Raw genomic sequence first — 22103 nt, forward strand, 5'->3', positions numbered from 1 at the left:
CACACACACACCAGCCATCAGCACAGCTCACTCCCTCCTTTCTTCCAGGTCTCTGTTCAAATCGTCCTTCTGAACAGACTTGCTCCCTAACCACCCAGGGTGGAACAGTGGCCACCTGTCTCCTAGCCCACAGATTTCGCCTCGTGGCATTTCCCACGGCCTGACGCTGTGGGAGGTGTATGCAGTGTCTAGAGTGTAAGCCCCGTGAGGACAGGGCATGGTTCTATTCACTGCTATAGCCCACACGCCTTAAGACAGTGCCTGGCATATAGTAGGTGCTCCATAAACACTGGCTGTTGAACCAGTGTCTCCTCATCCCTAAAACGGGGTAGGGTACCGCCATTCATTCATTCATTCATTCATTCATTCATTCTTTACTGCAAATAAACCCGGATGACATGTGGGAGAGGAGGCATTGCATGGTCTGGGAGCGAGCAGGAGGGAAGGCGGGCAGATGTTATCACCTGCTACCCAGGTGCTTTCTGCTGGAAATGTGTGGACATTCCATAAATTCTCACAAGCACCCCAATTTATAGTAGCTGAGATTCCAGCCAAGAGGCCCGTGCCTGAGCGGCCAGCCTGGGGTTCAAACCCAGGCCTACCAGTCTCCAAGACCAGGCACTTCCCACCACGTTCTGCCACTTCCCATGGTGGCCCGGCCACGTGGGCCAGAGGCCTTTCACATCGGCAACCCCTCACACAACTTGCGATCTGTAAAGCAGAATGCTCCGATCTGCTTGGAAGAATGTCCCTCCCCGCCGCCCCCCACTGGAACACTGGTGACTCCAAATCCCTGTGGCCAACCATTGCCAGTTCTACCCACTCCGGATGCTGGTAAGACAGACAAGAGGCCGGCAGCACGGAGGGCTCCATGGCTACCGCTATCCGTGGTGGGTAGAGAGGATGCCCCCGGGGAACAGCGCGTGCCCCACTCCCCAGCACCACGGCTCCCCTTCCAGAGGCTCCTGCAGAGGGTGCATGCCCTGCTCGCACGCCGGCGGCAGGCCAGGAGAGACCCACAAGGAGCAAAAAGTGGGGTGAGGGCTCCATGAGGGCAGGGACCCGGGCCGTCCGGTTGTCCGCTGCACCCCCAGCACCCCACCCAGAGCCTGGCACGCGGCAGACGGCCCATGAACACTTGATCAGTGAGGGAGGAGCATCACGGGCTGTGGGCACTGCAACGCTGCGGGGGAAAAATGCTGCCCCTTCCCCGGAAACCAGCAAGGGCCAGTGAGATCCTGGCGAGACGCGCTCCTCACCTCGAAAACTGCCTGAGCTTGGCTTCTATGCTTCTGTGTCTCATGCACATCCTGGTCAGGGCGGAGCCAATCTCCCTGGTTCCACCTGAAAAAGAAACACGGGCAAAGCTGAGGACAGGAGACAAGCCGCGATCACTGAAATCTTGAAGAGAGAATGAAATCATCTGGAAAGAAGCCGGATTTCACCACGGGGTAAAACCCAAGCCACTTGCCTCTCGCCAGGCGTGCATACATGCCCGCACGCACGCACACGTGTAAATATACATGGTGACGCATTTTTCCATAATCACCAAAACAAAGGCTACCCTTACTATACACAATGCCCAGGAAGACTTTCTATCCTGATTTTCTCTAAATGCCAACTGTGACCCAGAAATTGATTTTACGACCCACTAACGGATCGTGACCTGCATTGTGAAAAATAACTTCCCAAGGAAGACGATCAAAATAGTATCTGATATTTAAGGAAAAGCTGTTGTTTTTGTTCTGTTTTGTTTTGCTTTCCACTTCTGGCCAAATAACCCCCTTAGCATTATTTAGAACAGCCAATAAGGACACTCTAGCTGTTTCAAAACACATAGTCTAGAATACAAGTCATTCGGAGACAAGTGAGGCCAAAGCAAGATGAAATAGGGGAGCATTTTCCTGAGGGGTCTGGGGTAAGGCTGGCGAAAGAGGTCCTCAGACTCGACAAATGTCAAAGTAAGCTGTAATTCGGTTTGATTTCCCCAAAATTCTTGTCCTACCGCCCCCTCGGGCACACCCCCTTTCAGATTACGTGTGAAGTTTCCCTCCTTCCCCCTCCTAGAAACAGTGCCTGAATCAGCACTTAGTTGGGTGTGGGGGAGCAAACTGCAACCACAGATGGGAATTCAGCATCAAGCACTGGAAAGCGCAATTATAAATGTTATGAAAATACTAGGACTCATGAAATCGGGGCGGGGAAGTGTCAGTAAAGCACTCTTTTCCACAGACAAGGCCTTCAAGGGAAAGCTGCAGGCATTTATGGTAGGTTTAACCAAGCCAAGTTAACAGGAAAAAAAAAAAATGCCCTCCCTTATTAGCACTGCTGACATTACTATAGTGCATGCCTCCCCCCCTCTGCCTGCTCTTTTAGAAACGTCAGTGCGCTATTCAGTTCCTCCTATTTTCCATTTTATTCGGCACAACAGATTTCCAGAACCAAAAAAGTTAGTGATAATAGTAATATATATTAAATATTACTATTTCTATATCCCATTTTAGTCTGAAAAGAAAAGCCTTCTAGAACAATTCCCCCATTCCTCTTCTTGGCCTGAATACTACTGACATGTGGGCCAGATGAGTCTTTGTTTGGGGGGTGGGGGATCCTGTGCATTGTAGGATGTTTAGCAGCATCCCTGGCCTTGACCTTCCACAAATCAGTAGCCGCCCCCCAATCTGTGACATCTAGATATGTCTCCAGACAGTAGTTCCCTGGGGAGCAAAATCCCAGTTTGTGAAGCACTGTTGTAAGAAAACCGAGCAAGAGCTAAAGGTCACCTGAGGCTGGGCAGAGCCAGCCGGGAGTCTTGGCAAAATGTCACCCTTTAGCCCCTGGCCCCTGCAGCCACTCGTGGAAGTTAGAGACCCACCTGGGCATCCCCATCTACTGCGGCTCACCATTCTCCACCAGAGAAAACCAGTAGAGGGCGCTGCCTGCACGCGCGCCACGGGCAAGCTTTTATTGCTTCAGGAGCAAAGGCAAGGAACACTTTATCCCCAGGGAAATAACTCCTGTTTTTCCTGGGCCTTCATTTGATTAAAAGTTAATAACCTGGCCATGCAAGGAAGCTGGCACACTCATGCACTGCTGGAAGGAGTGTAAACTAGTCCCTTTTCTGGAGGAGAATCTGGCAGCATCCATCCAGGAAAGCCTTTAAAAACGAGTCCCCTCTTGGACACGGCAATTCTACTTCTAGAAATTTAACCAAAGAAAACAATTAAGGACGAGAGCAAATCCTTCCCCAGGAGGGCAGTCCTCGAAATGCTGACAACAGTAAAAACTGGAAGCAGAATCCCATTCTGGGGAGCAGGGTCAATAAAGCATAGAACACAGACCGGCCCTGGAGTAGCAATGTAGTCCTCTCCAGGCAAGGCTGGCGGCGCTGAAGGTCGTGAGAAGGTGAGTCACCTGGCTGGAGCTCAGGCTGTGCCGGGTGCAGGGAGAAGTGCCGTGCACACAGGAACTCCCTCAACCCTCGAAACGCTCCTGGTTCTGCTAGTACAATTATATCCCCATTTTATAGACAGGAAAAGTGTCTTGTGGAATTTGCCCAAGGTCATGCTTCTAGTTAAGTGGGGTTCCAACCCAGGCCGAGCCTCCAGAACCTATGCGTTTCACCACTCAGCATATGGCTCTGACTACAGACAGTGGAAGGTGGGGCAGGGGCAGAGCCAAGAGCCTAGAATGAATACCACTGAATTTACTGAGCGACACGCTATGAGGGCCGTTAGGTCTTTAAAGCCCCGCTCTCAAATTCTGGCTGTGCAGCCCAGAAATGTCGAACTGGTACCACAGGACTGAGCTCCTGTCCTTGCTAAGCTACCCCCGAGAGCGCAGGGATGGGCAAGTGCTTCACGGATAACCCCTGCCTCAGTTTCCCCAAGACGGGCTTCCGGGCTTGGAAAAGATCACTCAAGGTCGGTTCCCTCCCCCCATTTCTCCTCTCCATTATTTCTGTTACGTTCCCAGACATTTTCCCTAGACGGCCACCGGTCGTGTGTCACCCCCAGGAAAGCCGGAGGCTTCCTTCTGTTCCTTCCCAGAAACAGCCGGTCTATGGTACAATAACAAGCAGGTCCTACACGGGCCCCGCAGCACAGGAAAGCCTGAGAGGGGAGGAAATGAAAACGGCAAAGACAACTTCCAAACAGCGCGTCTCTGTCCAACTGGCACAGGGCAGAAGACAGGCGGGTGACCTCCACGGACCCCGGGACCCGTCCGCGGGAATTACTGCTGATCGCAGCAACATGGGGCACCCTAAAAATAGCTCTATCTGTGGATGTGCTTAACATCTTATGCTCTTCCTGACCCTTGCTAAAACTCACCCCAAAAAAAAAAAAATCAGCAAGTTTGAAAAAGCTTCAGAGGAAACCGGCTTTAGCTACAAAGACAGAGCAGACATCTGGAAGGGCTCCGATCTGACAGTGAGAATATTTATGGAATCAAATGGATAGCTGAGACACTCAGCAGCTTGTGAGTGAGGACAAGAGCTTACTTGTTTTTGGATTCCCCGCACCCAGCACTGGTGCTGAAGGAAGGAGCCACCATCTACCATTCTGAGAGCGGATCACCAGGCGGGCAGGCCTATACCTGGAGGCAGGACCTGGGGGGTTGGGTTTGTCTTTTGTTTAATCCATACATCTTTGTGTGTCTTCTACGTACACACTATAGAATACTCAAAATAAATACAAGCGTCTTCTCTTAGAAAAGGTCTAGACTGATGCAAGATCCATCCAAAGGAACAATGGTATATTCACTTCCTATTGCTTTTATAATCAATCACTACAAACTTAATGGCTTAAAGCAATACACATTTATTATCTTACAGTTCTAGAAGTCAGAAGTCCAAAATCTGTTACACTGGGCTAAACTCAAGGTGTCAGGAGGGCTGTGTTTCTTCTGGAGGCTCTAGGGACGAATCTGTTCCTTGCCTTTTCCAGCCTCTAGGGGCTGCCTGCATCCCTTGGCTTGTGGTCTCTTCCAGCATCTTCAAAGCCAGCAGCTTAGCATCTTTTCTCTTCTCTGACCTCTGCAGGGTCCTCACATCTTCTCTGACACTGATCCTCTACCTCCTTCTTATAAGAACCATTGTGATTACACAGACCCAGCTGGATAATCCAGCATAATCTCCCCGCCTCAAGATCCTTAACTGCATCACAGCTGCAGAGTCCCCTTTGGGATGAAGATGGAGACACCTTTGGGGAGGGCGGTATTCTGCCCACCAACACTGCATAAGAGTCACTAATTTGGAGAGTGCCCAGGGGCACCATGTGTCTCTCTCCAGAGCCCATTCATCCTCAGATGGTTAAGTCTGGGCCAATGACTTAATTCCACCCCCTTTGGCAGTGGCTGGTTCAGGGATGGGACAAAGAAGAGAGAAAGTTGTTGTGGAGGCCCATGGGGAAAATGTCCCTGATCTTAACATCAACACACCAAAGAGACCCCACAGGTCACGAACAGAAAGCAGGCTGCCCATCTGCTGCAGTCAGCTATCATTATGGTCATGGGGACACCTGCCTTAGGATGAGATCTGTCCTCCAGACAGAAGACAGAGGGGCCGGCAACCCCAGTGACCTCCCTGAGCCGAGACACTAACACACAGCCCCTGAGCAACCTCTGGGCCTGGAGCTCCCGTTTTGCAAGAGCATACATTTCCTTATTTTTAAAGCCACTCTGATTTGGTTCTGTTTCTTGCCAGTTGAAAGGAGAAGAGGGAAGGGAGCACGGGCCTCCTGCGCTTCCCTCGAGCACCAAGAAGCAACCTGCTGCTGAAAGAAATCGCAGTCTGGGCAGTAGCTGCTGAGCTACACAAAGATGCTTTATGGCAAAGATCTTAATTCTTTCCAACGTGGTACACATGAGAACTTGCTGCTGTAAGAAGCAAAGGTTTTTATAATAAAGTAGCACAAAATTAGTCAGTGATCTACACTGGATGAATTGCAAAGGACACAAACGGTGGAGAAAAAAGATGAAAGTCCAGAGGCTAGGCTATCAGGGTATGAATGCTGGGGCAGAATACTCCGTTTTGCACCTGAAGACACTTAAAAACTCCACCAATGCCTATTGAGTATTGCATCCGTTTCCCAGGGCTGCCGTAACAAAGGACCCCGAACCAGCTGGCTTAGAACAACCACAATGTACTGTCTCACACTTTGAGGCCAGAGGTCTGACATGAAGGTGTGGGGAGGGCCGGGCTCCCACGGAAACCCGCATGGGAGGATCCTTCCCCCCTCTTCCCAGCTGCTGGTGGTTACAGACAACCCTTGGCTTGTCGATGCATCACTCCAGTCTGTCTTTGTTGTCGAGGGGCAGCCTCCTGTGTGTCTCCGTCTTCACACGAGGTACTTGTGAAGGCATTCTGTCCTCTGCACACATCTGTGTCCAAATTTCTCTCTTCTTACAGACACCAGCTGTACTGGGTTAGGGCCTACCCTAATGATCTCACCTTAATTTGATTACACCTGCAAAGACCTCATATTCAAATAAGGTCACATTCTCAGGTACTGGGGGGGTTAAGACTTCGACTTATCTCTTTGTGAGACTCAATGCACCCCATAATAAGGATCTGCCTGCAGCAAGAATTGAAGTGAATCCAAAGATGATGCCAAGGGCCTGACCCTTGAGGGGCCAGTGGACTGGCTGGGGGGGGACAGCTACAAAATGGTGCAGGGAACGCAATCTTTGCAGCAATGCCGTGGGGTTGGTATTCTTGTCCCCATTTTATAAATGGAAAAACTGGAGCTCAGGTGGGTGAACTGACTTGCTGAGGGCCCCAGGGTTGGGAAGTGGTAGAGCGAAGATCCAAGCCCCCCTTTTACTGACACCCAAAGGCCCTCGCCCACTATGACAAACTGGACACATTCCCAACTGAGGACAAAGAGACACATTAAAGTCACAAACAGAATACGAACTGTTTTATGCCATTTGGGGGACGACAGGAAAAATGGGGAGGCACCGTGCCACAATCATCTCCCGAAAAGTCCACGAGGGCTACACCCTTTCAGACTATAGCTTGCCACACGGTGGCTCTGCAGAGAGGCGGGACAGTGGCATGCGTCCAGCGGCCCCGTCCCCACCCCTCCACGCCGCCTCATTGGCAGGCGGCTTCCATCTCCCCACACAGCGGGGGACTAATGCACTGGCCATGGTGGGGTCTCCGGCGTGCAGGTGGCCAGCGAGGGCTGAAAAGCCGGTCTGTCGGACCCAGCTTCTGCAGCAGAAGGGGGGAAGGGGGAGCAAGATTTAAGAAGCACAGGGCCACAATAAGTCACTGTACCTCCCGGTGGCCCTCTGAGGGCTCATGTTGTTGGGAGCCTAATTAGCAGCCCGAAAGAGCCACAGGACAGGGGAAGGCTCTCCGAAGCCTCTGCAGGGGAGGGCTCAAAGGGGCAGGGCCGCTTACCTACTGCAGGGGTTCTCAACCCCAGCATGGCTCATGTCTTGGACCAGAGCCTTGTCTGTGGTGCGGGGCTGCCCTGAGCGCTGTGGGGTGTCCCACAGTGTCCGTCCCTGGCCCTCCAGGTGCCAATAGCACGCCCCAGGTCAGGATGACCAGAAATGTCTCCATACTGTCAAATGTCCCCTGGGGCAGGGGGAGGGCGCAGAATCACGCCTGTTGAGAGCCACCAGCCAAGGGGAACACTGACCGTCTCCCATAAGGACAGCTGATCTCGGCGCTGGGCCTGGACAAGCCACAGCTGACATCTTCCCTGGGACGGTGGTGGCCCCACCAACAGACACTGCAGCCACTCCAAGAGGCGGGTTCGCTGCCCACCCCCAGCGTCCTGAGCAGAGGTAACAGGCACCCCCTGTTCATGTGATGAAGAAACGACTCCACTTGCCGTCAGAGAAAGATTAATTCCAAAACACGCAACTGACATTCCCCACAAAGTCAACAGGCACTGACTCCCTCCCCTGCAGCCCTAGGGACACATGGATTCCACCAGAGGTAGCTGATGTTCCAGGGTAAAATACCAGAAGGATCCACACAGCTATGAAAGGGGCCAGAGATGGGCCCGATCCCAGGCACCGAAGCTCCACCATCCATGCAGTTAGGAAGAGCTCCTTCGTGGGACAGACAGGGGCTCAGAGGAGCAAGGACAGTGGAATACGAAAGTGACCTCTAGCCACTCAACGGCTCGTGACTTCTGTCTGGACACAGGCCAGCAAAGCACTGACAGCCCCACAGTGTCTCCGAAGATCAGTGACACTGGACACCATACACAGGTGCCATGCAACCCTAGCCCGGGCAGGTGCTCCGTCCTTGTGCACGCAAATGCGTGCAATCGCGCCCCGCGCCCACCTGGTTAAAGTTTAAGAGATCTCAGAGGGGTGGCTGTGCGTGGTTCCTGGGTACACAACCACCAAACATGCCAGATACGCCACACATACCAAATAAGACTGTACGTCACCCTGTGACGTATTTGTATCAGGAACCTTGTCCCAAAATGTACCTGTTTTAATCCACAACAGATCTTACCTGTTGTGGTATGTGACCCCATCCCCTCCCCACTGACCTCAAAAGAGTTCTGGGGGCCCCTTCCCAGCTGTATTCCACTACCCCCTCCCTCGCCCCAGTGCTGCATACCTGAGTGACAATGCGGACCCCATGTAGCCTGCAGGCCATGGAGACCCCACAGCAGCATGCGCACCAGGGCTGATCTGGAGCCAGAGCCCTGCCATCTCCCGAATTAACACGGGGACCAAGAAGAAAAGCAGTAGAGCAAAAGGGTTAAGTAAGCTAGGCTTTGAAGGGAAATAATGTGGATTCAAAGCCCAGCTCCCCCACTCGCTAGCTGTGTGACCTCGCGAAGGGTCTAACTTGCTTAGACTCAGATGTGGATGACTGTATTCTACTAAACCGTAGTGCCAGTTCGTGTTTCGGGTCATCTCTGCTGCGCACATCACACCCGAAATGCATCACCTATGATTCAGAGTTTGGGCTTCTTGTGAAACAGCCTGAGTATCCCAGATTTTTTACAATCTTGTCCCCAATCTTTCACAATTGCCTCATCCATACGGCATTTGATGGCGATATTTCTTTTTAAAAGCAACTTGCTTCTATCCCGTATTTTAAGCATTCCACTTATTTCTTTCTTTTTTTTTTTTTTTGGTAAAGATTTATTTATTTATTTATTTGAAAGACAGAGAATGAGAGAGAGAGCACATGAGAGGGGGGAGGGTCAGAGGGAGAAGCAGACTCCCTGCTCAGCAGGGAGCCTGATGCGGGACTCGATCCCAGGACTCCAGGATCATGACCTGAGCCGAAGGCAGTCACTTAACCAACTGAGCCACCCAGGCGCCCCAAGCATTCCACTTATTTCATAGAAATAACCAATCTTGATTTTACACTCATATTCCAAAGATTTACATACCTTATAATTAAATAATTTAGCAATGGTCCATACTGTGTGGCTATACAGAGAGAAGCCCACCAACTATGAGCTTGCTAAAGGCAGAGGTTGGTACAGTTTCTAGAGAAAGAGCACTGGTTACATCAATGGGCCAATTAAGTAGGGCTCTGGTGTGGCCATAATCAGCCAAGTCCAACAGGAAGGCAGGGGCCAAAGTAACTCTGGCCTGGCTGAAGCGACTGTCCACATCAATGTGCCAGCCACCAGAGGATGGCCCTCACTTCTCCCACGTGGAATACGGCCCTTCTCCAAGCAGCTGGCTGATGAGAACATGGAAGGCAAGTTAACAGTACAAAGGGTGTTTTCTGCGAAAGCCCGGATTATTCCTTCTTTCCAAACATCTCAGGAGACCAAAGGCTGAGAAGGAGCGGTCCAGAGGGTCTGCCTTGGAAAGGTCTGCTTAGCTATGCATCAACAAAGTGGTCATTTGCTGGAACTCAGAGCTGTGGTATCAAGAGATTCACGGTCAGCCGGCTGCCGGAGCTTCAATCTCTCGGTGCCCCCAGGCCTCCGCAACAGGCAGGCAAGCTGTCCTTGGCTAGCCAGCTTTTGAAGGTGTCCCCAGCTCTCCTTCTCTGCAGTTTATTTTATGTTGCAAAGATCAAGACAGGTGTGTCACCACCCTCCTTCCAGTAAAGGATGGAAAGGAAAGGTCCCGTGGACTCCAACGCTTGGTACCCTCACAGGGCACTCAGGGGCTATCCTGCCAATGGCCTGGCAGGGTGCAGCATCGTGGGTTCAGAATAGGAGGGGAGAGCATGTCTGTCCTTTCTCTCCAGCCGCTGCTCTTCAAGAGCCCCAAAGTCTTGAAACGTCAGGGGTCTTTCACCTTGCTGGCCAGCCAGAAGACCACCCGGGCGTGGCATCACAGAAGCTGCCTTGGCGTGCATCAGCTGCGGCTCTGGCTAGACCACGCAGGGCACGGCTGGGGACTCCATCTGCTACCCTCGCCACGGCCACCATGTCTCTGCACACACGCCGGCGCCGCACCTGACGGGGAAGCTGGCGCCCCACTTCTGCCATCTTGCAGGTGGGTTTTGGGGTTCTCACAGCTCTGAGTGGTGGTACCCGGACTCCGAAAGGGGGAGTAAAAGTGTCTCGGGGACCTGAGTGTGAGCCTGAATTCTAATAAGAAAGAGGGGAGCTCAGTTCTCATCCTTAGAGAAGCTCAACCATGATGCCCTAACAAAGACCACGCATTACCCACATATCCAATCCAAGGGGCCAAGTCCAAAGGGTCATCAGGGGCACCACCACAGCTGGACCAACAACATAATGGGTCTGTAGGGAGCACTCGGCACTCCAGACAGGGGACCAACTGGACCTCAGCTGGAGGTGGGCGGACCGGCCTGAGGCTCTAGAAAGTGGACTTTCCGGGTGACCTCCAGGCTGACCCTCTTTCTTCCTCTAAGGAAAAGCATCTTATGGCAGCCAGGATGCTGGAGAAGAGACAGGACAGCATTCCTACACTCAACAAACACTGAAGAAATGCTACTGCGGTCCCATTCCCATGCCATGGACAGGGAGACAGCCCCAGTCCTCATGGAACGCACAGCTCACCCAAACGTGGAAGCAGGGAATTTTCAGGGTGACCTTTGGGCTGGAAGTTCCCTTGGAAAACTCACTAAGCAACAAACCAGCAGTTCCTTAATGCTCAACATCACACTCTTGCCTTTAATTGGCAAAGAAGCTCCTGATGCCCTCTCAGGAGTCCCACACTGGCTGTCCTTCCTCATGTTTGGGAAACACACCCAAGTCCATCCCTGCGCATTTGTGAGGCGGGCGGTTCCTGTCAGGGGCACCATCATTTTCATTTAAAGGTCAAAGAAGGCACTCAGGATATTAAGAACAAATTAACTGTGTTTCTTTTGGCTTCATCAGCATTTTATTTTTATCCTTGGGCACAGAGAGATGGACAACAGGGAAAAGGTGGCATCATTTGATGCCCTACATTTCTTTAATGGAGGGGATGGGGCAGGGAGCGGAGGGGAGGAGAAGGGGAAAGAAACAACCAGTTCCTGGTATCGCGGGTTACCATGCAGACAGTTTACCATTCACATTAGCTACGTAAGCCGCTCCGCTCAGTGGAGACACTTGTCAGACTTCAATCACGGAACAGCATCCAAACACCTTATGTTAACCCTGACCATGGTTTCAAGAACACCCAACACTTTTCCATGTGCTACTTGGATCACCCAAATGTTCTTGCAACAAATCCACAACCTCATTTCAAGGAAACTAACAGATGAGAAATGTGAGCAGTATTTTAAGCAGTGGAAGGATCTGCCCCCTTTTGTCCTCATGGGGTCCCTCAGGACAAAAGTGGAAAAAAAAGAAGTATAAAGATTTTTAAAAATAAACCCTTAAATCTCCCCCACAAAGGAAGCCGAACTTCCCTTTTGCTACAATGGCAATCCCAACCACCCGCTTCCATCTTCACGGAAGAGAAAAACACATGGAGTTTCCTGTTTGAAAAACTGTATTATTCAGCTACACTGTATGTGGCTTACAGGCGATGGACAATCCAGCTGGTGTTTACGGGACAGCTAATACCGTGTACTCAGCAAATGCTGGACAGGGTCAGCAACACAGTTTGGGAAGACACCCTTGTGCCCACATGCAGGGTGGAAGACACTGCAAACTGTTATCAGCTGACAATCTTGCAGCCAAGCTCACACTCCCCAGCCTCTCCCACTTCACGACTTTTCAAAAAGCAGAGGAAACAAAACCACACACAGTCCCACCACCATCTGGCGGCTTCAGCAAGCACGAGATTCTGGCATGCACGGTACTGGCAGCCACAGAGACCAATATTCCTCTTTCTTTGTTGCTGTTTCAAAAGCAAAGCAAGAGTGGTAATATGGAAACACAAACACGCAGACCGGCTCACACTCTGGGGAAGACAGGGCAGGAGCAAATGCACTCCGACTGGGAACCTTCCCTGCCGCCGTTTCAGACGCAATGGTACCCGGTTGGAAAATGCTGGGGGGGACGGGTATGAACCAGGAAATGCCAATGGCCCCCCAGACAGCTGCCACCACCAGCGCCCCCCACAAGGGTCTGCCTCGGATGCAGGGGTGCAGAAAGACACCCCCACTGGAGCCAGGTACTCAACTCAAGGAAGCCAACTCGTGCAGGCAAGGCGGATGTGGGCTGCTATGTTTTCTTAGCTGGTGAAACTGAACCACCGGGCAGATACAATGCTTACAGCCACTGATCTGGGCATCACCTCCCAGGCGGCCTTCGGGGAAGGCCAGATCATGTAGAAGGGGGCCTGATGAACAATATGGACACAGAATAGGGCAGCTGTATCTTGGGGATCAGAGAAAGCCTGATGCATCCACCTCCCCAGAAGTGATGAAACCCCTGAGACTGAGCCCTTGATGCGGTCTCTTTAGCCATCCCCTGGTTCTGCTTCCGCTGGTGACCAGACCCTCCCTGTGACTAACAATTTATCCTTAAAACCTCTGCTCTCCAGAAATGTGTTGCTGGCCTATGAACTGCTCTAGTCCTTTTAAGGGGCTTCTTGTACATCCCTACACTATGCCAGAATGTGCTGACTTCATCAACTCTCAGGAAGCAATCTTGTTGCTTTCCAAATTATTACGAATATCTACTGTTTACTAAGGGCTTGTAAGCAAAGAGCGAGTTGCAAGCCCACGGAAATCAATTTTTAACCCCATTCTACTCCTCATATAGGTATCATTATAAGGTAGGTATTATTATCCTCACTTTACAGATGAGGCCAGGGAAGCTCAGAGAAGTGAAGTCATTTGCCGAAGGTCACACAGTAGAATTCAGGATCTGTATCCAGGGCTGAGTCTATGGACCTTTTTTTTTTCCCCAAGATTTTATGTATTCATTTGCGAGAGAGACAGAGAGAGAACAAGCAGGGGGAGAGGCAGAGGGAGAGGGAGAAGCAGACTCCCTGCTGAGCAAGGAGCCCGATGCGGGACTCGATCCCAGGACCCTGGGATCATGACCTGAGCCGAAGGCAGATGCTTAACCATCTGAGCCACCCAGGCGCCCCTGAGTCTATGGACCTTTTAAACGTTCTTCAGGACAGCTCACTGTTGCAAATACATCTCAGAATAGCTGATGGATGAGAAATCAGATTTCTGCCCCCTGCCTTGCTGTAACTGAAGGAAAATAAAAACCCCTCCACTCAAACATCTGTTTCATCAGCGAGACTCAAACCACTGTTGCCACATCCCTGCCGGACTGTGTGTAGCTGGTCGGTCTGCATGCAGGGCCCTGGCTCCCGGGCGGACACGGATGGTCTCAGCAGGTCACCAACTGCCAGCTTCCTTTGGACAGGTGCAAAGGACCCTTCCCTACTCATTAGGAGTGTCCTTCCCAAAATCACCCTTTTGGCTACTGACCTGTCCCAGGAGGAGCCTCTATAGCACAGTTTTGTGGAGACCTCATCCATGCTTAGTCTCATTCGAGATCTCTTTGTTTTCTAGAAACACTGACATCTCATCAAACTGCACATCACGGGATGTGCTCACATCTCTGGACACAGTAGGTGCTCAGCAAACCTCCGTACGTGGGAATTGGCAGGTGTGCTGACCTCCGAGTTCCAGGCTTGTAACACTGGCTCTTCCCAATTCTCTTAGTACCTCCCCCGCTCCCCAGCCCTCTCTCCATGCGTGCTGCCCACCCCACCTGCCACTGTGACAGGGAAAAGCAAGAGAAGCTCAGATGTCAGATTCTATCGGAAGAGTGGCCACATTGGCCAAGACTCCGACAGACTTCTGTGTTGCAGCTAATTTCCTACCCAGATTCATCGAAGGTCACTCTCATCTCCTCCTCTTCCTCCCCTCCATTTCTATCTCAGGCCACACCTATGCCAAATGGTTTTTTGGATGAATCTGTGGATCGTTTCTGATCAGGTTTCTTCTAAGTAACCCTGAAACAGCAAACAGGAGGCTGGCTCTTCCGACCAGAGAAAGCAGGTATAGGGCTCAGGCAGGCAGGAAATCAGCATCGTGATGCAACGCAAGCATCCACAGGACCCTAGGGCCGGCCACCACCTCCCCCCATCCACCATCTGTTCAATGCAAGGGCGTAAACCGGTTTTAGTTTCGAGTTCCCCAGCTGAGTCTCAAGGTCAAGCCAGTAGTGAAGTGAACCAGACTATTCTGTTATTTCTATATCTCTTTACTGCTCTGGCCAACTCAACCACCCACAGTCCTTTGTGTTGTACCGGAACTGCATTAAATCTGGCAAAAATGATCCCACAGTCACAGTTACTAGAGTCCTCCAGAGTAAAGGGGGGGGGGGGAGCGGGGGGAGACAGCTCATATATTACTTTGAAATGTCATTTGTTCAGTAAATAAGATCTTCCAAAGCTTGAGGTACATCCATAGATGTTCGGGAAAAGCAAGGAGTCCTCAGTGTTTAGAAGCTGCTGCTGGAAGCAGAAGATAAACATGCATCCCCCAAAACATTTTCTTGGTCCTGCCCAATTTCCATTAAAACAGGACACAATCCTAGCATCCTGATGACCCTTCGAGGTTAACCTAACCAGCCCACATGAGATGCCCCCAAGAGCCAGTCACGGGATGGGACGATGGGACATGAACTTTCTACTCGATGATCAGAGCTACCCCTGATCTTCTTCCTGCTCTCTGTTCCCCTGAACCCTCTTTCCCTAGTCTTCTAACAGAGCACAAACACTTCCCAAGGACAATAACCACCCGTGAGTGGTTTAAACCTAACTGCTGCTCAGCCATCAAACAAAACCCACGGGAAGCTGCCAGAAAGCATGGACTGGCCCTGTGTCCTGAGGGGGGGCATGCAGGAGCCAGGGGAACACAGCAGCTTTCCCTGCTCCGTCCAGCTCGCTGCCTGACCCCGAGGACCAGCTGGGTCTGATTTATGGCCACTGCGCTGTGTATGTTCCAGTGGCCAACAGCTGTTCATTTAGTGGGCTCTTGTGTTCCTTTCCTCTTCCCTGGGGAATGATTAGGGGCATAATTCTCAACCTGAAGGTCTAGGCATTCCTTTTTTTTTTTAAGATGACTTCTTCACAAAGGCAGGGTGGGGGTGGGGCAAATGGGTTTTTATCTTCTCGGCTAATTCTGATTGCCTGCTAATGATGCCTGGAGCATTGTGTTAAGAAGGATTCTGAGGCTGGATCTGGACTTGATGGAGAAGTGGGTGCCTAGATCAGCTAGCAGTGTCTGCCATGAATGCAGGAACCATGGAAGGATGCGTGCCTTGTATTTGCTAATCTGGCTGTAAGGTCTCACAGGAACCAGAGCAGTAAGCTTTCACACTTTAATGTGATCACTAGGGGATTTTGCTAAAATGCAGATTCTGACTCAGAAGGTCTGGAGTGAACCTGAGACTCTGCATTTCTAACTAGCTCCCAGCTGATGCTGACTTACTGCCAGACCAGCAACCACGCTTTGGGTCAAAGGGGCTGGGGTATTTCATCAGCCAATACCCCTTTCCCAAAATCCCCGAGAACTCCACCACCACAAGGACCCTACCAGGCGAAATCTAGGTGGACCAGATGTCCCGGACTTGGAGGAGGGACATGGGCAATGAGACTGTTCGCCGTGTTGTACCCCCAAAAGACACTGGGGCCTCCTGCTGGTGAAGCTTCCCACCCCTCTCCAGAGGTCCCCCTGCCAACAAGTGAAACTGCAAATCTGGGTCCCCAGAAAAAGAGAAGGCTCAGAAGCATCCGACAGCATGTGAGGGCAAAGTGGCTGGACGTACGCTAAGCACAGGTCACGAAGTGGCCCTTGGTTCCTGTGAGCCTCTGGTTCCCCCAGGCCTAGGATGTTAAGTAGCCTTCAGAGTGACTCGGTATAAAAAGCTGGGCACGGAGTAAGCTCTCTCCTCTGTCTTATGGAGAATTCGCACCTCAGGGGCCTCCAGCACACGCAGTTCAGGGCGGGGGAATGGAGGGAGAGGAGAGACAAGGGGGCCAGACGGCTGCTGGCTCACCCCCCTCCTTCCCACGCACGTTCATGCGTCACCACACTTGTAACTCTGCCCTGGGCTTGCTGCGTCCTGGGCCCGTGTCCTCTGCTAGACAGGGACCTTCCCGTGGACGGCCGCATTGTCCCAGCCATCTCTGAATCCCCAGTGTCTGGCAAGATGCATGGCCCAGAATAAAGGCTCAGTAGGTATTTGCAGAGAAAGAAAACCAAAACAGAAATAAAATTGTTTTAATCAGACAATAACCCATCCTGAAGAGCAGGTACCCCTACCAAGCTGGTAGCTGAGGCTACATGTGAGCTCCCAGAAGGGGGTGATGAGCAGTTCTTCACCAGAGGTAGGCTCACCGGTGGAGTGAAAACCAAAAGGGACAGGAGTTCTGACCCCTTTGAACTCTGGGAGGCCTGCCTGGCTTGAGGTTCAAGACCGTTTAGTAAAAGAGTATATCTAAATGCTAATTTAATAAAGAATATTTAGATCTAAAGCTTGTCTGTTTTGCCTGCACAAATAAAATTATTTGTGTACCTACTATGTGCAAGGCATTATGTAACAACGGGATAGCAATTCTTCTTCCATATCAGAGCGTGCACAAAAGAAAAAAACGACAACAAGAAGGCAAAACGAAGAGTAGTCTTTTCACTTGAAGACAGGGAACCGATATGGCCCTCGGAAGTCCCCATCAGGATGGAACAGGGCCCACTAAAATGCTCACAATATTCAGAACATATTTTTTAAGATAATTACCAACAACCTCAGGAGGCTCCAGAGCCCCTTATAGGCTATTAGAAAAGCCTTTGCAGGCACAGCTCTGCTGCCCGGACAACAGTCACTTGGCTGAGTTACAAAGAAGACGGGGGACCCACCCAGTGCTATTCTTGACAGTAAGCCCTGAGGTTTCTTAAAGCCACTTTCTAAAGCAGCTTCAGCATCTAGGAGTTAGAGAATGTACAAGCTGAATGGTACCTAAGGGCGGCCCAGCTTTAGCATGTTTCTGGCATTTCTTCCTCTCCCACCCCTGCCAACCAGTCACCTAGACTCAGGTGACATATCCCCCAGGCCAGAGAACTCACCCTGTCCCATGCTCAGAGGGAGAGGGCAGGGAGCTTTCCTCGGCAATCCCTGGAGTCAAGTGAGCACGGGCGAAGCTTTAGGAAGGGCAGCCCTTCTCATCTGCAGAACCTCTCCCTTCCAGGCAGAAGGTTTGAGTAAAGCACCCTGACCTCTTTGGCAACACCTGCCATTAGCTCAAGGAGGCCAAACAAAACAAAGACAGCCGTGGAAGGTAGCTTCTTCTAGGTCTTAAGTACAGGACTGATTTCTAATTCCAACCATTAAATGCCACCTGGAAATTTCATGATTGTCACTGTCTTCCTGTGACCTGAAACAGACGCAGCTCACCAGGGACCCTCATGGTATTCAGTGAACCACTTGGGAGGCTGCATATGGCAAAAACATACATGCCTTGTGTCCACACGTATACAGAGCACACATACACGTGTGCACAGACCACGAGAGAGGAAGCCACCATGACACGTGTCTCTTTAGTCACCTCCGTGGAGCATCACCAAGGACAGCTTCTCCCAGGGCCCCAGGCATCAAACCCCTTTGGGATGAAGGCATATGGATGCTTAGGTAACTCTCAGGGGAACGCACTTGTGCAGACCAGGATCAGGAGAAGGGGACACGGCTGAACTGGGGGCACAGCTGGGCACATAATTTGCATCGTAAAAGTGGACTCAGGCATTGCTAAAGGAGGACCCCACATTCCACCAACACGCGCTGCTGTGAGGAGCAGCACGGCCTGACGAGGAGCCTTCCAGATCCTGGAACAGATGACCTCCACCTGTCTTCCTGACACCACCCCCTTATAGTGAGGTTCCAAAACTACAGGTGCTCTCCTGGGCGCCTACTTGCATCCTGTCCAGGATAGAACGGTCCAGAACCCTCAGCTTCCTTCAGTACACTGTGCCCCTTAGCTCACCACTTCCCGGATCGCCTCTGAACACCATCTGTATCTTTCACCCTGGGCCAGGGCAGCACTACCTGGGACCGCCATCCTGAAGCAAGCTTAAAGGCTCATTTCATAGGAGAAAGATCTGTTCTTAAAACTGTTCTTAATCTCTGTTCTTAAAACTGTTCTTAAACTCCAGTTTACTTAGTGTCTCATAAATAATTTCTACCATCCTTAGGAAGAACTTGAAAAGATGAAACTATTTGTCTGATCTACAGTACTCTCATTGAAATCAAGCACCCAGGGGGGCTCATTTTCACAGATAAGACAGCACCCATGTGCAGGTGTCTCCCCAGAACGCTGCAAGGCAGCCCCCTGGGTTTCCTACCAACATTCCCAATCAGGAACCCAGCACACATTCAGAGAAAAGCCCAGCTAACCTTAACAGTCCTGAATCAGCACACTGACTCGAGTTTGAGGCAGGAATTAGCATTGATTTGGTGAGCATCCTACAGAGACGACGCTGTACCTGTCCCAAACCAGGGGTGACAACTCGGGGAGGACAGACGCACGGAGAGTGGCTCCTGACCGGAAGGCGGAACACAAAGGGTGGAGGGACCGGCCGGAGTGAGCACGTTCCTGTTACAGAAAGAGAAGCCGGCCCTCCCCCACCATGGGACTGTTGGCCACGTTTCCAGATGGCTGCAGCGGGCCACGGGAAATGGCACAGGCAGCCAGCCATTAGGTGAGACAGCTCCGCATCCAGACAGCTAAGACACGAGCTTATAGCCCTGGAGATGCTAGTTTATTTTAAGAGACAACTGCCCAGTTATTACAAACCTGAGACTGACCTTTCAGCTAGAAATCTCAACATCAGGGACCTTCTTGTCCCCAGCCAGAAAACAGGAAAAGCAATGACATTTGAATGACTTCCATTTAAAGAGAGGGTATGTGTGCACCTGCACATCTGTGTACTCGACACAGACCAAGGGAACACAGGGCAGGGGCAGACCCCCCAGCCATACAAGGCTGCTAGATTAACACGGAATTGTATTCAACCCACAAACCAGCATTCAAAAGTGGTTCAATAACTGCTGTAAAATGAGTCCGAGTAAGGCCCATTTTCTTATTTTTTAAGTTCAAAGACCGAGACCCATCGAGTAGGTTAAGCAAACCCAGGACAGACAGCACCTGGTCGTGAATGCCCCCACTCGACAAGCAGACAAACCCTGCACTGAGGCTACTCCTCCAAGCTCATTCCTCAGAATGAACAGATTCCTCAAAGCATGATGCTAGTGCACAGGAGCTGAGTGGGTGTTTCTCTGGCCCTAGAAGGACAGCATGATGCCTAATTGCCCAAGACGGACAACAGCAGGCCCTGCTGGTTACGCGTCTGCACCCAGTCCCCTGGCTACTCCCCCAAGATCCACTCAGGGTAGCTGCATTCTGAGTTGAGCCCAGAAGCCATTCGTAGCGACTACTTCAGCTCCCCCTGCAACCCGTGGCATAACCCTGGACAGCATGCACTCTGAAGCTCAGCACTTCCTCCATATAGGGCCACTGAGGACTGAGGGACATAATCCTTGCAAGTAAGATGCTGGGCACCGGTGCAGGCCCTATGCATCCAAAGTACTCATAGACCCTTGCTATTGTCATGCTATCAACATTCAAGACCACAGCTGTCTGATTGCAGATCTCTTCCCTCGAGCTTCTCTGCAGGCACAGCTTCACACAAGACCCTTTCACCTAAATCTGGTTTTGGATTTACATCCCACCTCACTGCCAAATGCATTTCAGTTTTCTGTTTAATGCTTCAGCTGCAACAGAAATGTCTGTAGTGACCGATTAGGAGGAAGCAGTCAATGCCTTCAAAGATGGCCACTGAAAGGCCCTTCAAGCCTCTTGGGACTGATGTGTATGGCTGCACAGGTGGTGCACTGCCACACTCCAGAGGACACCACACCCACAGACAGTGCGTCACAGGCCTCCGAAAGGCTGGTTTCAACCCCAGTCAAATCCAGAAGGAGATGGGAGTGGAAGCTGAGTCACAGCACCGCCAGGTCTGCTAGCCCCTACCCTCTCCTTTCTTTTCCCTTGGTCTGTTAGCAAAGTTTAAAATAGACTGATTCCCTCTCAGCAAAGGGACAGCTTCCCCCCGCCCCAGACAGCTCAGAGGAAAGAACAGGTGGTTATCTGCTACTGAAATCTTGTTTAGGTGGAGACCAGGGGCTAATGCCGCTGCCCCACACCATTTGTGAAAAATCATCCCTCACGTTCTCAGGAATCGCTTGACTACGAATGAAGTGCTTGAGTACGAATGAAGTTGCAACACCTTTTGCTCTCCTTTGCGGATAGATGAGTAGGTTTCTTTTCCTGATGTACAAAGGCCCACTCACCTTTGTCCTCATTACAGGGAAGGAAAAACATCTCTGATTTCTAAACCAGTAGCAGCATCACCAGCAGACCTCAACTTACCAAAGAGGTGCATGTTCCAGAAGACTGTTTGTATTTGCTGTTTCAAAAATGGAGACACTTTTTTTGTTTCCCTGCAAAGAAATAATGCCACGACGGCAGTTCTCAGGCTAGCCCACACACGTGACCCATTACATACCTGAGCCTAGCACTATGGAACTGGACCAGTTTGGCCACAGTGTGGCTATGGGAAAAAGCACTCAGTTTCTACGTGGGTCATAGATTTTAGTGGCAAGGAGAAGAGAAAAGGGTGGAGCAGAGGAAGTGAAGAGCCTCCTGCATTTGAAAAGACAATATTCCTCATGTGTTTTAATAGACATGCCACACCTACCATGCACAGATGCTAGGATTCGTCAATAAAATGGTCCTTGCTCTAAAAACGACTCACAGGCCCCTGGTACAAAATGAGAAGTACACAGAAATGGATAATACCTTGCGTAAGGTCCCAGATTTGGGGGGGGAAGAGCTTGTCCAAGCTGAGTGGGTCAGGGCCCAGCCAGGCTAAGACAGTGTGCTGCTGAGTCCAGAGAGTGGGGAAGAACCAGCAGCGAGAGTGGACAGGTCTGGGGGCCTCCAGGGAGTCCAAAGTGACGAGAGCATCTTGGATGGAGGGGTGGTAGTCAGAGGATGAAGCTGGAGAGAGAGGCAGGAAGAGGCCCAGCCCTGAAACGGCCTCAGCAACAAGGTCAGGCTGGGGGAGAAATTTCACCCCAAGGCAAATGGAGAGCCATGGAAAGGTTTAAAAGAAGAGGCATGGCCAGCAAGCAGAAGGAACCCAGGTCCATCAATGGATGAATGGATCAATAAAATGCGGTATATGCATAGAACAGAATATAATTCAGCTTTGAAAAGGAAAGACAGGGGTGCCTGGGTTCAGTGCCCCACCCTTGGTTTTGGCTCAGGTCATGATCTCAAGGTCATGGGATCAAGCCCCACATCAGGCTCTGAGCTCAGCGGGGTGGGGGGGGTCTGCTTGAGATTCTCTCCCTCTGCCCTCCCCCCACTCACATTCATGCTCACTCGTGCTCTCAAATAAATAAATAAATCTTGCAGGTATCTACAGCTGTCCAATTCATGGACACAGAAAGTGGAACGGTGGTTGCCAGGGGCAGGGAGGTATTGCCTAAGGGGTATAGTGTCAGTCTCTGCAAGATGAGAAAGCTCTGGGGATTGATTACATGACAAAGTATATACACTTACTACTACTGAGCTACATATACTTACAAATGGTTAAAAATGGCAAGAAGATGGTAAATTTTATATGTATTTTACCATCTTAAAAATTGAGATAAAAAAACTTCAAAAGA

General features: G+C 51.0%; 1 protein-coding gene across 8 annotated transcripts in view; it reads right to left on the bottom strand.

The window, feature by feature from the left end:
* MTSS1 (MTSS I-BAR domain containing 1) overlaps positions 1 to 22103 on the bottom strand; it is a 162769-nt gene that overhangs the window by 34915 nt on the left and 105751 nt on the right. For all 8 annotated transcript variants that reach the window (XM_073893190.1, XM_073893188.1, XM_073893192.1 and 5 more), the window contains exon 4: positions 1260 to 1344. In XM_073893190.1, the coding sequence (XP_073749291.1) occupies positions 1260 to 1344 (85 nt within the window). The remainder of the gene's footprint in view (positions 1 to 1259; positions 1345 to 22103) is intronic.

Source organism: Callorhinus ursinus, unplaced genomic scaffold (genome assembly GCF_003265705.2).
Source record: "Callorhinus ursinus isolate GAN/ISIS: 27379988/994484 unplaced genomic scaffold, GSC_fseal_2.0 scaffold5, whole genome shotgun sequence".
In the NCBI taxonomy this organism is placed as follows: domain Eukaryota; kingdom Metazoa; phylum Chordata; class Mammalia; order Carnivora; family Otariidae; genus Callorhinus; species Callorhinus ursinus.